We start from the raw sequence: 15,611 nt of genomic DNA on the forward strand, positions 1-15,611 counted from the left end.
CCCTCCCCAATAGCTGATATTCAATAAACATTCACTGGTAAGTAAACACCAAAGAACACCAAAGAGCAAGGAGAGGTTTTGCTCAAGACATGCAGTGGCTTTTGGAAATAAATGAAGAAGCTTTTTATTACTAAAATTAATTAATTAATAAATAAAACATAAAGAACAAAATAACAAGATGGCAGAATAATTTCAGGGATAGGGGTGTAAATCATTCATATATTGTGGTGTAAAATGGCAGCAGCTTGATAATTAAAATGTGTATTGGTATTTGGGTTTCTCATTATATTGTAATTTGGTCAACATGTGCAATATGATGACAATTTTGTAAAAAAAAGTGTCATTTTTATTTCTTATTGTGAGGCTGCGCCTCAAGTGCTGCGTTCAGTTCTGGGCCCCTCACTTTTACAAGGACATGGAGGTGCTGGAGCATGTCCAGCAAAGGGCAGCAGGGCTCCTGATAGAACTGGGGAACAAGTCTGATCAGCAGTGGCTGAGGGAACTGGGGGTCTCAAGGAGGCTCAGGGGGAACCTCATCACTCCCTGACAGGAGGGTGAAGTGAGGTGCGGGCCAGTCTTTTCTGTGGTGTCTGCAGAGAGAGGACCAGAGGAAATGGCCTTAAGATGCCACAGTGGAGATTCAGATTTGATATTAGAAAAAAAATTTCAGTCTTAGGGTGGTCAGGTATTGGAATTGGCTGTACAAGGAGCTGGTCGAGTCACTGTCCCTGGAGGTGTTTAAGAGGCGTCTGGATCTGGCGCTGAGTGATGTGGTTAAGGATCACAGAATCGTTAAGGCTGGAAGAGACCTTTATGATCATCAAGTCCAGCCATCCGCTCAGCACTGCCATGCAACCCCAAAACCACTAAACCACATCACCCAGCACTGCCACTGCAACTCCTGAACCAAAGGTGTGTTTAAGAGGCGTCTACATCTGGCGCTGAGTGATGTGGTTTAGGGGTTGTAGTGGCAGTACTGGATGGACGCCTGGACTCGACGATCTTGAAGGTCTCCTTCCAACCTTGACCGGACCGTCCCGTCCCGTCCCGTCCCGTCCCGTCCCGTCCCGTCCCGTCCCGTCCCATTCCCTGAGGCCGGGCCCAGCGCGCCGTGAAGGACGGCTGGGGGGGAGCAGCAGGGAGGCACCGTGAGCGAGCGCGCGCAGGGCCTCTCCCCCCTCCCTGAAGAGCGCGCGCGCGATGCCGCAGCGCCGCCCGCCCCTCACCGCCCGCTCTGCGCACGCGCGCAGCACTGCGGCTGGCGCGGCCGCAGCAGCGCGAGTCCCGTGCGCCCCTCACAACGGCTGCGGGTGAGCGCTGCGCATGCGCAGAGCTTCTTGTGTGTATGTGCCTCCCGCCGCCCCGGCTCTCTCGCGCCGGGACCTCGCGGGGAAGCGGCGGCGGCGGGCGCGCATGCGCAGAGCCGCCGTTCCCCACACCTCCCCATCTTCCGTTTCTCGGCCTCGCAGAGAAGCGCAGCGGGGGCAGCGAGAACCGGGAGCGGGAAAGGCGCGCGCGTTGTCGCGCGTGCGCAAAGGAGGCCGCGAGCGGCCCCCCCGCCAGGCTCCCGCCAATCGGGCACCGCCCCGCAGCGCCACCGCGGCCCAAGCGCGCCGTGCGTGCGTGCGTGCGTGCGTGCGTGCGCTCGGCGGCGGCGCGTCCCGAGCCCCGAATGAACGCCCCGGTCCCGGTGGGCGAGCGGCCCTGAGCGACCCGCGAGCGGGGACGGGCCGTGCCGAGCCGTGCCGAGCGGCTGCTCCTCCTGCACCCCGCCCGCCGCACGGGTGAGTGACCGACGACCGACCCGCCGAGCGCCTACTGTCCGCCCCGCCACCGCTGCGCCGCGCGCCACGGGCAGGCGCGGCGCCCCCGGGCCGCCCGCAGCCCCCGGCTCGGGGCCCGCCCGCTCTCCGCCGCTGCCGGTCCCAGGGCCTCAGCCGGCCCCTGCAACCCTCCGAGCGTCACGGCACTCCGCAGTACCCCGTAAGGGGTGCCCCCGGTGCTGGTACCGCCCCCCTGCCCCCTCCCCGGGCCGGCGGTGCCGCTTGTTCCGCCCGCCCCGGCCCGCGCCCTCCTTGCCGGGAGGATCCGCCCCGCCTTGTCTCCCGGTCCCGTTTCCCCCAAAATTTCGTGGAATCGGGAGGGGATCGCTCTTCCTGCGTCCCCCCGCGCTTCCCCCGGTAGCCCCTCGGCCAGGGAGGGGTTGGGCTCCTGTGGTGCCGGCCGGGCCCCGCGGGGAGGTCGGGCAGTTCCTCCCCGAGAGATGCCCGTCCTACCCCGTCGATCCCCTGGGGAGGCGACGGCAGAGGTGCCGCTGTCGGCCCATCTCCCGCTCCCCGTGGGAGGATGTAAACTTTCCTGGAGATCCCTCAGCGCCGTTTGCCAGATCTCCCTGACCGCGGGCTCTCTCTGTGTCATTTTTAGTCACCTGCTCTGCTCTCATTGTTTAGGCTTTCGAGGGTTTGCTCTTCTCCCCTCGCATCTGCTCCCTCTTCGGTGTCTTTTTGGGTTTTTTAAAGGAAGTTGCATGTATAAGTTCCCATCCTGCTTTTTATAGTGGCTGAAGGATGCTGTGTGAATGTAACTCTTGGATAAAAATTTGTATGGGACCTGTGATTTGAGTTCTCAGCCACAGAGCCCTACAGGATACTTTCCCTCTCCCCTTCTTCACCCACTCTTCTCCAAAATAAACCTCCCAACAATCGGTGATCGACCCGGGAAACTGCGAAGCACTTGTAAGTTCGTGACTCTGGTATCTCCAGTGAGCATCTTGGAAAAATCAGCACAAATGCTTTCTGTAGCTTTTCCTGAGAGACCAAACCACTTCAGCATCTTCAGTGGCATTTTCTGAAGCTTGTTTACTTCTCGCATGTTTTCCTTAGGTGTCTGAAATTTTCTTCACAAATTTAAATTCTAATTTTTTGAAATACAGTTTGGGAATCGTACAGGTCACACAGCAAAACAAACTTTACAAGTGCAGCTTGTAGGTCACTGTCCTTTGTAGGAAATACAAGTGAGATTTTAACTCCTGTAATCAGGCTCCTGAAATATGTTTGGGCAATAAATAGAAATTAGAGTCCAGGTCACTTTCTGTTCTTTGGTGCTGAACAATGTTTCATGCACTGAGGGCATCCTGTGCCTGAGAGTCATTGAACTTGCACTTTTGTATTGGGAAATCTGTTGTCTAGAGCTCACTAAAGCAGCACAGAAGCTACAGGAGGGTGTAAAACCTGCTGCTTTAAAGATAAAGGTGCTGTGAGGGAAAGAACTACATTTAATACCTTAGTGCACATAAGAAATGTGAATGCAAATGAACCCAAATTTTTCAGTGAAGAATGTTTGAGTGAATATCTAGTTTTGTGATTCTAGGGTATATGTAGCTTCTAATTTCTTAGATCAAGCCCATGGAAAACTGATCTGTATGGAATAACCTTTGTGTTTGTAGTATGTGCGTTCCATTTTGGTGGAGACAGTGAAAATCTCCCAGACAGTGATTCCACAGTACATCACTCGTGATCCAGTCTGTGGGACTCTGACAAGGCTGACAAACAAGATTCTGTCAACAGTAGATTTAATCACTACTTTTTGTAATTCTTACTCATTTGTTAGTCTTTTAAACATGGAAAACCAAAATATTGAGCTGTTTTTAAGTTGCATTTTTTTTCTCATTCCAATGAAATGTAGCTTGGTCTTGGCAAACTAGATTAGTTGCTCTGGGTGATTCAACTAGAGAGATGAAAACAGAATTTTGAGTGCTTGGATTCAGAATTGTGGGGCTGTAGCTGCATAACTTGGTTCATCTTTCTCAGAAAATGTGTTTTGTTTCTTTTTTTAAGGGACAGGTTAAGTGCATTTTGGCACAAAGAAAAGTGATCTGAGAGTAGTGTTTTCTCACATTTATGAGAAAACAAATATAATTTGTGGACATGTCTATTGATGTTTCTCATGCTCAGGTTTTTTTGTACAGTCTTTAAAAATGTATAAATAGTGTTAATGCCCAGTGATACAGAAAAAAACCAAATGCAAAGAATGCAGGGTTGGAAAGAAAACCTTTAGATATCCTTGTAAAATGCTTTCAGAGTAATTTAATCTGATGGTGAAAAGAACGTGAATTTCCTTGGCCTGTTTGAGTTTTGAAAAATTTTTCAAGTTTTTAAATTATTTATAATAGTAAAATATTTCAAAACGTTTGGTTTTTTTTTTAAAAACATCAACATCCATATATTGAGTAAAGATTGGCATTATTTTTAACTTTACTGTGAGCCTTAAAAAATCTAATTATGCAGAAGTACTTGAGGAGGCCAGGCTGTGTCAGGTTCTGGTGCTGCTGCAGTGACGTGTCTGTAGTGCACTGGGAGGTGGAAAGCAGCAAGCTGTGAGAAGGTTCTTTATAATCTTGTGTCTTGTAAAGTTATTTTTCCTATAAATTAAATATGATAAGAGCCACTTAAAAAATCTTTATGTGTGCTATAAATTATTTTCATTTTCTAAAACACAAACTTGCTGCTTAAATTGAAGGCTAGTTCTGTTTTAATAGTAATTCTTATTCCTGAAAGTCAGTGGGATCTGTGCACATGTACAAGGAAATTCCTGATCTTCCTTTTAATAACTGGTATCATTGCTGTCAATATATTAATAATATAATCTGAATATAAAATGAAACAGGTAGACCCAAGTGATTGTGTGTGTATATACCACACTGTTTATACCAAAACAGAACTTCTTGCATTTTACATTGTTTTGTTAGTATATTTCTAAACATCCCTGTGTGATTTATGTTGAGGTATTCAATGTGAGATGTAAACAAGAAATCTTTGTGATATTATTTCCTACTTGTCTTTTGTAGGTCTTTTTCTGCTCCCAAACATTATTTAAGTTCAAAAAATTACCCAGATTTTTATTTTTTAATATATATATATCTATCTTCAGGAACCATGCTTTCTCCTCAGAAGGTTTTACAGAATAGTCTTGTTTTATTTTTTCTTTAGAAGAATACAGTATAATAATTCTTTTGTGTTTAACACTTAAGGACTCTGTATTGCCACTGCAAAAGGGTGTGACTGGTTTATCCAGATAGGCACATATTTTGTGCAAATCAGCAAGATCTGAAATCTTTGCTTTCTTGTTCTGAGTGTGTGTCAGTGGTGTAAACTGCTCTCAGAACAGAAAGCAAATGAAGCTGTTGGGAGAGCAAAGATGAGGGGGATAGGACAGGCACCTTTTGAGGCAGGAGTTGTGCAGTAAACAGTGCAAGGCCAACAGTTACAACTCAGTCTGTGAAAATCTGTTGAAGCAGAAGAACACAGCAGGAGCGTCTGTCAGCAGGAGGACATGCTCACGGAAACTTGAGGATGTTCCGTTGCTTTCGGTTAGCGAAGGAGTGAGTGATACCAGCATTATGAGCTTCTGACAGCACTGGGGAGCACTGGGTCTGCCTATGCAAATTCCAGAGACCTGTCGTGCGTTTTTATGCGGATCTGTGCCATTGTAGACCAGTCCAGATGTTTTGCAACTCTGGTCTTCTTATTTATGGCTGGATTTTACACTTTTTTCCAACACAAATATCAAACTCTGTGGTGGCTTTTCTTACTTAGCTGAGACAAATTAAGAGAAAGGCTGAGGAAGATTCTATTGCAGTTGTGGCAAATTCTGATAGTAAGGCTCAGATCTCCAACGTAAAAAGCTCTAAAAGTCTATTTGAAGAAGATGATTTTTTTTTATTTCTTGCTAGATGTAGAAGCAAATGAACACAAACTTCTTAATACTGGGCCAAGAAGTTCATACACTCGTTGGGTGTTTTCACTTTTGCACAAGCTGTGTCTGCCTGAACTGGGCACTGTGACCTCAGTGTTACATTTTAAAATGTGTTGCTGGTAGCACATGAAAAGTTTGTGATTCATACTGAGTTTAATTTTAAGTTACTTTTCTGAGCTGAGAACAGCAGCTCTCTTGCGCTTACTGAAACGTGGTGTGGTACTGCCAAACTAACTGTGGGTCACAGAGAGGTTTCCCTTGCAGCATCTTAGGCAGAGAGGTGTCTAAAATTTTGTTCCTAATACTGTTTGAGTAGCCACGAAATACCTCTGATACAAAAAATTGTAACATTTTTTCATGTCATCTCTACTCTTTACTCATCTGACCTGAGACTTTGTGAGCCTTTATGGCCAAAACCTGTGCTGGAGGCTGTGCTGGACTCTGCGTGTTTCTTTGCTTCTGTTTTTGAAGAAGTTCAGTAGCATGAATTTTGTTGCACGTACAGATAATATATATTTTCTACAAATTCCTTTCCTGTAATAAATAACTACAAAAATTAGTTGCAGTAACTTTTTTCCCCAACAATTCTCTTGTTGTATTTTCCACTTCTTTTCCCTTTTCTGCTTTTGTATTAGCATCCGAAGTTTTATTTTAATTCTTAAATGTTTTCTTTTGCATAAAGAAAACTGCTTTTTCTTGCTGATAAAATTTCATTAAAATTTGGCAAAGTACTGCCTCTGCCAGTCGCTTATTTATTTGGATATATTGAAGTAGTAGCATGAAGAAAAGGGACAAATCGCTTCCAAGCATCCAATACTGTATTTATAAAACTAAGTTAATTTGCCTTTTGTTGATGTTAACATGCTGATTGCGGTTTTTTTCCCCTGTAGCATTGAGAGGATTGCAGTGGCATTCTAAGGTCATTTAAAATCATGACAAGCTCAGTCGGACAGAAGAAAGTCTCCTCCAGACAAAGGAAGTGTGGGTTCTGTCGGTCGAATAAAGATAACGAATGTGGGCAGTTGCTGATGTCGGAGAACCAGAAGGTGGCGGCACATCACAAGTGTATGGTGAGTGACCAGGAATGGGATGGAACTGGGAAAACGCTGCGAACACGTGGAAAAGCCAGCCAGGTTGGAATTGGCACACATGATTAACCACTACAATTTGGTGGGTTTCATATCTGTAAATTTCTCAATCACTTATAACCTTAAAAAGTAAAATGCAAATTTTGTTTTTGCAATTTTAGCTGTTCTCATCCGCACTGGTTTCTTCACACACTGATAATGAGAGTCTTGGTGGATTCTCTATTGAAGATATTCAGAAAGAAATAAAGAGAGGTACAAAACTGGTAAGTCCCTATTTTGGCTCTTGAAAATGGAAGACAGTATTTTCATACCTTCTATAAAGTTTGCAAGGAAGTTGTTCAGTGTATTTAATCTATTTAATATTTTCTGTGAGATTTCTGAAAGAAACCCACATTCTAGGGTCCTGGGAAGGGTGTTATTGTGCCTTTACCAGTATTTGGGCTTGCTGCCAAAATCTGGTTTTAACTACCAGATACACTTTTTGCTCCTTTTATACTGATTTAAAAAATAATGCTGTTAATATAGATGGCTTATGAGGTATGTGGGTACACTAGTCATTACAGCTCTGCCAAATTAAAGAGATTGAGCAGCAATGACTTTTTTTAATTCCTGAGAAGCTAATTCATGAGGATCTTTTTTTATTATTATTATTTATTTAGAACTAGTTGTTTTCCATTTGGGGAAATGAGTGAGGTTCTTTTAAAAGTAACTTTAACAGATAATCAGTTCACTCCTCACATTAAAACCTTTCAGATTAGTTATTTAAAGCACTCTGTATTTACCAGTTCTTCGACCACTAAGAGAAGTCCAAAGTATTATTGTAGAACTACAATTTTATAATAATAGTCTAATATTTCATCCACTGTTTCATTTGAATCTTTTCCAGTGCAGGGAACTTCATTTCCTCTAATTAGCTGAAGCATAAATAGATAACTGTTTACAAGTCATTCATGTTGTGATTAGGACTTTACAAAGAAGATGGTAGTAAATGGAACTACTGATCATAAAGAAACTTTTTGATTCTCGTGTCTCTTAAAGGGTTTTTAAGGTTTTTTCTTTTTATGTCTTCAGTGGTTTCTCTTTCTGCATCTGAATCTCTTTATGTTCCTTCTGTTGCAGTGGCTCCATTCTTGTAGATCACCAGCTCTGTGTACTAGGCACTTTGTTCAGGGTTTTTGTAGAAAACCTGGGTCTGGTCAATCTAATGGATTCATTAGATTGACCTGAGTTGTTCCCTCTTTGGAGAAAATGTACAAGATAATTTTAGATCTTAATTTAGGTGCCTTGTCTCTGTAGCTGTCAGAAAGCTGCAGCTCTAAATCACTCTCTGGAGAAACTTGTCTTTCTCCATTGGCATGTAGGAAGTTTAAAGGTAAATGTTTGTCATTAGCCCAAATCCCTTCTCTCAGGTCTGCTTGCTGGTCTAGCCTGGTGTATTATGGGGGAAGACATTCAGCAAAAAACCTCAGTGCACTGGGTTAAGTGAATGTATTGATGGCTTGGGCTCAGCTTGTCCTCCGTAAGGAGGTGATTCTGGCCAGGTGGGCACTGACAGTGGGGACCTCATTACCAGAATGACAGTGACTGACATGTAGAGACTTTCTGATCATAATAGATCTGTCTTGAAAAAGGTTGTAGGTTCAAACCTTGGTAGGCCAGTCACAAAAGCTTATGAAGTCTAAATATCTGGAAGTACAAGTCACTGATCTCTTAATTAATTATCTGTATTATTTCTAGTGTCTGTGCATGGGAAGGTTTTTTTTAAAGAACATACCTAATTTGCAGCTTATCAAACTTCATATATACCCAATATAAATTGAGAGTTAGTGACCATTTGGACAGCAGACACATGCCAATGGAATAAGTATTTTATTACTTATTGTGTACTCTGTTTTACAGACACATCATGGTGTTCATAAAAAGAAAGTTTTCTTTTAGTCATTTCTGGCTTTCAAAAAACTGAAGTACTGACTAAACTTGATTGGCTGGATACATAAGCCTAGGCTTTTCTAAAGGACTTTGATCAGCAGTTACTAGATAAGCAACCATAATGTATAACAGATTTATGAGATAAAATGCCCATACAAATTAGATAACAACTAGAGAACAGTATATAACTGTACCATTTCAGAGCTTGCAGAGGAGTAAATGGAGATGATCCAAAGCTTTGACATTTTTACTGTTCAGTTGACTTCTTTAAAATTGAAAAACAGGCTGGTGGTATATTTGGTAACTTTGGTGGTATATTTTTTTGGCATATTGGAGAGTAGCAAGACGAACTTGACTAAACAAGTGCAGTGGACAAAAAATGTATCCACAGAGATGTACATATATATATATAGGGAATATCCTACATTGCATACTTAGATTTGGAATTGATTGTAACCTTTTGGGGCATGGGCAATATGCAGGATACAAAGAAAAAGCTCCAGTTGTCCTAGGAGGTGAGTTTAATGGGAAATCCTGATATTTTGGGGAATATTAAGTCAGTAGAGAGCAATACAGAGAAAAATCTTGTGATATTGTCAATTACTTCCTTTCCTACCACAGTACAAGAAGAACCATGAACAATTTAGAAGGCAAATAGCTGCTGTTATCTATGTGTCTGATACAAGAAGAATTAATTAATGGGAAAGAAAAGTAAAGCAACAGCCTCACTTTTAATCTTTTTTGTAATTCAAGTATAAAGAGCAAAATTCAGTTTAGTTGAAATAAATTCATTGTGTTTACCAAATATTTCACTAAATTCAGTGTTTTGGAAAGGACTTAAGGACATAACTGTAGAAAAAAAGGTAAAGTTAGCTGCTGATGCTGAGGTAAATTTGCAGATCATCAGTATTTCTGACTGCAGGACTCATTCCCAAATGGGTGTCATTTTTTTTCCTTCCTACCTTCATAATATAATTCAGAATTAAACAGGTACAATTATGATTTTAACTTTTCTGAAATGGTTGGTACAAACAGACTGTCCTTGTGAGAGGGATATTTAGGTGAATAGCTGTCACTTTCATCAGATACGTTCCACAACAATAAATTACTTATTTTCTTCTTTGAGTTGATAATGGTGGTTGAGTTGATAATGCATCTGATGGTTATTGCATTGTTGCACACTTGTAACAAATTTCTTAATTCTAAAATAAACTCTGAAAAACACCTGAGAGCAGGAAGAGTAATACCAAGTGCATAAATCCATTTGTTTTGTCACCAGGAGTAGTAAATACATTATTTTTGAACTCAGAAGTACTAAGAAAAAAGTAGCATGAATTGTGTTTTCTTTTCCTTTCCAGATGTGCTCTTTATGCCACTGTCCCGGAGCAACCATTGGCTGTGATGTGAAAACGTGTCACAAGACATATCACTACTACTGTGCTTTGCATGATAAAGCTCAGATAAGAGAGAAACCTTCACAAGGCATTTACATGTAACTATTATTTATTTGTTATGTTTATTTTTTGATTTATATTTTACATTCTTTGTTTAAAAAACAACAAAGCAAAGCAAAACCCCACTTTGGAATCTAAACAAAACTGTTGCAGAAAATTCTAATTATGATTGTGGCATTCAAAGTAGTGATGTGCTAGAAAAGCATATTTTCACTGCAAGATTTGTGTATCAGTGAGTCTTACAAGTGGGAGAAAAATGTACTGGCATTTAAATTTAAAAGATGAGTAAATAATCTGTGAATCGTGACTGACTTGACAGTTTTCAACTACTCTGTTTATAGGATTTTATGTCGAAAACACAAGAAAACTACGCATAACTCTGAAGGTAAAATTATTCAATATAAATTTTTCCCATTGTAGAAAGATACTTGGTTAAATTTAGTTTTTCTGGAGAATATAAATGTTTTCAGTAAAAATCAGAGCTACATTTTTTTGAGAAACAGTGAGTTTGGAAGCCCATCAGATTTCTGTATTTTCTCTAAAAATTATTTATTGAGGTGGAGAAAAACCAAACCATAAATTTTAGGATGTTCAAAAGATATGATGCTCCATAAAACCAGAAAGTTTGGGTAGAAGTTATACATTCCCTTCTTGGAAGAAGTTCGCTTATATTTGTAGTTAAGTATTCACAATATTAACATCTGAAATATTTTGTCAGGTAACAGCTGATTTTTGCTACTGCTAATGTTCCTAAATATTCATTATTTTTTTGACTAGTAAATAGAGTTTAACTCTTGAAAAAAGAAACACCCAATAGTAAATCAAAAGGGTTGTGATGAGTTCACTTACAGATAAGTTTTGGAATCATACTGATTTAAAAAAAAAGTTTTATGAATCCATTAATGAAAGCTGTGTATCTTTGCAGAATAGTGAAATGCCACAAATGTAGATAAATTGTGTGGTCTGTTAAAATTCGAAACTAGTTGTGCTGTTGTGTATTTATTAAGGTATTTTTCTCTTTTTCTATGGTATCTGAATTTGGGTAAGCAAACAGTTGGTAGTTTACTTTTTGCATTGCTTTCAACTGAAGTATCATCAGATTTAACTAATGAGGAGTATGCAACTGTTTGGTGAAGATGAAACTTCATAAATTACTTCAGTCTCAATACCAAATGTATTTTTAAGGTAATATATTGCTTTTTATGCTACAGGTAGTAGATTTATTAATGGTAAGGTTTGGATGTCATTTCAATGTTCAGAAATATTCTGAAGGCAGCAGAAAATATCAAAGAAAATGAAATTCTTTTTTTTAGTCTATTTACATAATTATTGTTGTGCGCCTACACATAAAACTAATTTTACTGTTACTGGGTTTAAACAAGAAAAGTAATATATATGTTATAATTAGTCCTCCAAAGAGAAGGGGCCATGTTATATTGTAGTTTGGTGCTTTGTTTCTTTGTTTGGGGGTTGCTTTGTGTGTTAGAAGACACAGAATATGAAAGACATTTTGAGTCCAGAGAGATTAATCTCTTTAACTGATACTCACAAGTGTCTCAGTGTTTGAGTTGTAAAAATGCCTCTGATTCTGCATGGAGCTCAAAGCCAATGGATTACTTTTTCTGCTTGGGATTTCTTGCAGGATCTGATCTTGTGCTTTCATTTAAGAGTTTTCAGAAACCATTATCTCCAATTTTGCAGTGTCATTTTCTAACAGCAAAGGCTTTTAAATTTTTTATAGATATATTGGGAAAAATTAGTGGTTTTTTTATTAAATGTTGATGGTAGTTTATTAAAACATTTATCTAGACACATGTAAAGACACTTGTAGATTGAGGGTAGGAGAGAAGAAATAAACAATGTCCATCAGAAAAGCTGACGCCAAATAACCCAATAGTATATTATTTAGCATTTAACTTTGCAGTATCTCCAGTGAGCATCTTGGAAAAATCAGCACAAATACTTTCTGTATTTTTTTTGTTTAAAATATTTACTTCTGTCATGGTTTAAACTTGTAGAAATAGCTTTGCACTTTTAGAACTATGTGTAGCTATACTACACATTTCTGTTTTCTGGTTTTTATTTAATATTTCACTGAAATTCCACCCAGAGCTGTTTCCCAAAGAATATGTTTTCTTTTTAGTCCATGCAGTTTTGGAAACTGTACCCATAAAATAATAATTATTTACAGTTTTGGATTTGATATTGCCGGAAGCTGGGGCTCTTTTGGGATAGGCCTCCTTTAAATCAAAGTAGAAATAAATATTGCGTATGCCTGATACAATGCTGTAAGTAATTTCCATAGTAATGGTATTTTGCTACACTGAACACTAATTAACTTTAGCAGACAGAAATTACAGGGTGGTTTTCAGAGTTTCAGAAGGGACTTGGGAGGTTTTTTCCTCAATACTTAAATGCTGAAGTTTGCTCAGTGAAATGACGACTGGAAGGTGTTGGATGGTGAGATTAAGCTTTATATATGCTATGTATTTCGTTTGTTTTTTGATGAAAATGTGAGTGTCAAGGAGGCATTTAAATGTGAAAGAATGGCAGTGTGTGAAAACAGATAAAGGACTTGGCAGAGAAGAGTGATTAGACTAGGAAGGGAAACTAGATGTTAACATAGTGGCTTTCTTTTTTTTTTTTTTTTTTTTTTTTTAAATCTTGTTTTAGTTTCATTTTCATTAATCTTTGCTCCTAGCGATGTTTTCCTAACAGAACAGTTAAAGCTTATGTGTGGTTCTGTCACCCAGTGTGGGTGCACAGAGGCACTGGAACCATCAGTCCCTTTTTAATGGAAACCACTCTTGGTTGCTTTTTGGTTGGGGATTTTAAAATTTTATTTTATTGGGGTTTTTTTTCTTGGTCAGTTCAGAACATCTGTGGGTTCTTGGGCTTGGTTCTTTGTATCCAGATTTAATTGTTCCAGTCCAAGTGTTTTTATTCTGTCAATTATGTTAGTGGATGTTCAAAGAGTTTTTAGGAGTGTTCGGTTTGTCCAGAACAGTTTATTTTCTGTAGGCAGCACTGCTGCATAACAGCAAGATTTTTCCTTCCCTTCCCTAGAAAATGGATGCTTCTGGGGGCATACTTGCCCAAGTCTGAGATCTGGCTCATGTACTTTTGTTAGAAGTTCTAGTTTAAAAAGACTATCTGTTAAACATTTAATAAAAGTTAAAGAAAACCTCTTCAATCCTGCATGGAAATGTTGTTGAAGGACCTATATTGGAATTAAGTTACTTGCTAAGACTTAACAAAAAGGACCTCATAGATGTTTTTTATTGCTGTTATGAAATTCAAGTGGTGTGAGAATTCATCAGACTTGGTGTCTGCTCATCAAGACAAAATTAATGAGTGATGGGAATTAATTTTTTTTCACTTGACAGGAGTTGCTGAATTACCTTCTGTTTCTTTGAATATAAAAATGTGAAACATGGCAGCAGAGTACTGTGCTCTTAAATTCGTTATATGTTTCAACAAATTGTTGGGTGTATCTAATTTATCTGTATGGCCTGGCCTTTAGGTGACACAGAATAGGGAAATTGTGTTTCTGATTTCCTTTGTGTAATTCAAAGTGATTTTTCTGTGCTGTGTTCCCATTATCTGGAAGAAGGACATATAGATTTTTGTCTTGCTGGTTACAAATTTAACAAAATAACTGAACTTTGGATAACAGCTTAATTGATAATTTTAGGCAAGCCGTCTAAGTTTTTGTGTACCTAATAGGTTACAGGAATTGGTGCCAGTGCTTACAAATGATCACAGTTAACTATTAGTTGAATTTCAGTTCAGTTGGATACAATTGCATTTATTCTTTTTGAAGAATGGAGTATTGTCGAACTATTGTTTTGGAACTGTTTGTTGGAATTTCTTCCAATGTACTGGAAATAATTGTTGAAAAATGAAAAAAACTGGCTTCTCTCAGTTTCCCTGCAGGTGGGACTGCCCTGATTCATGTGTTGAATTTAAAACAAATTCAGCTGATGAGGAATAGTTTAATATAAACTAAGATAAGAATGTAATTTCATTCTTCTGTTACCTAGTGGTAAAACAAAGACTAACAAAGACAGCCGTGTGACTTCTCTTCTTAATGTTTTAAGCTTGAGAACTGTGGGGTCAGAAAATAAAATTTGGTTTTGTTGTAGCTGTGCTCAAAGCCTCGGGGAATTATGTTTCCACAGTGGAAGTAAGGACATTCCCTGTCCTAGCATCCTTTTCATGTTATTCTAAAGATCAGACATGGAATCTGTGCTTCTCACACTGCTCAGTAAGTTGAGTCAGGATGATATTTCTCTGAGACCTATTTAGAGACACTGCAATCTGTAGTGCACTGAGTTCTTTTCCAAAGTGCTGTGAAAACCAGAGACTGTCAGGAAAAACATCTGCAACTTTTTTGGCCTTCTGATTAGGTAACATTCTGATTCATCTTTGGATTCTTCAAGCAGTGGTTGTTCCCTGTTGCATTTTGTGTAGAACTGGTCCCAGCACAGGCTTGCCTTGTGGTGTTTGCAGTAACACAGTCAGATGTAAATGTTTCTGTAATGTTGCATTTGGGGTCATTTTGGTTTTGGTGGTGACAAAGTCTTCCCTGGCTTTGCTAACTCAGCCTGCTTGGTGTCTGTCTCCTGGAAAACGCTCTGGCTGTGGCATCAAATGTTTACCTGGTGTTCCCACAAAAGAAGTTTGTCCAGACGGGGAATTAGCAATGTCCCATTATAGTCTAATGAGGGTTTGTGCAGAAGCATCACATCAGGGTTTTCTTATGGAAAACCACATGGCTAATGGAAAAGGAAAAATGAAAAAATCATGTGGTGAATGGTTTCTCCTGTTCGAGGAGCTGTCCTGTGATGTTCTAATTCTCCTTCCCATCTAGGCAAGGTGTTACACAGAGAGGCTTGGTCAGCTACTCAACAAATTCATCAGACCAGTGGTCATAAGCTTTATGATTGTGCAAATAAGCCAAGTGCATGATCTGTCTTCAGTCTTTGCCAGTGTTTCTTTGCTTGAAAATGCCTTTAAATTGTGTGGTTAGTAAGTGTTGCAGCGGGGATTACTGCAACAAGTATATTTCAAACCAGGAGTCCCATGGAAAGCGAAGTATATATGGACAGATTCATGGTAGATGTTTCAGAGATGTTTGTTTCTCCAGCCGCATGGCCGGGGCTCTGCTCAGGAACTCCGCAGTCACGGGACCCCAGGATCCTTGGCCACCCCGGGAACACAAACCAACCAATGGGAAATGAGACTGACCAGGGGCAGGGAGACCCCGTGCCTCCCCCCCAGGGCCCCTCTCCCAGGGCTCCATGGCAGGGGAGGGACCCCAACATCTCACCCGTTTTATTTCAATAAAAGGAGAATGAAAATAACTGGATAAACATAACAAGAA

At 40.2% G+C, this 15,611-nt stretch overlaps 1 protein-coding gene across 2 annotated transcripts in view; it reads left to right on the forward strand.

Annotated features, from left to right (window-relative positions):
- The first annotated feature begins 1,615 nt into the window (after positions 1-1,615).
- The window catches only part of PHF6 (PHD finger protein 6), a 28,276-nt gene continuing 14,280 nt past the window's right edge, over positions 1,616-15,611 (forward strand). For both annotated transcript variants that reach the window (XM_039572188.1, XM_039572189.1), the window contains exons 1-5: positions 1,616-1,784; positions 6,645-6,824; positions 7,004-7,105; positions 10,130-10,263; positions 10,567-10,610. In XM_039572188.1, coding sequence (XP_039428122.1) covers positions 6,687-6,824; positions 7,004-7,105; positions 10,130-10,263; positions 10,567-10,610 — 418 coding nt within the window. In that variant the 5' untranslated portion in view covers positions 1,616-1,784; positions 6,645-6,686. The remainder of the gene's footprint in view (positions 1,785-6,644; positions 6,825-7,003; positions 7,106-10,129; positions 10,264-10,566; positions 10,611-15,611) is intronic.

This window comes from Corvus cornix, chromosome 4A (assembly GCF_000738735.6).
Source record: "Corvus cornix cornix isolate S_Up_H32 chromosome 4A, ASM73873v5, whole genome shotgun sequence".
Classification (NCBI taxonomy): domain Eukaryota; kingdom Metazoa; phylum Chordata; class Aves; order Passeriformes; family Corvidae; genus Corvus; species Corvus cornix.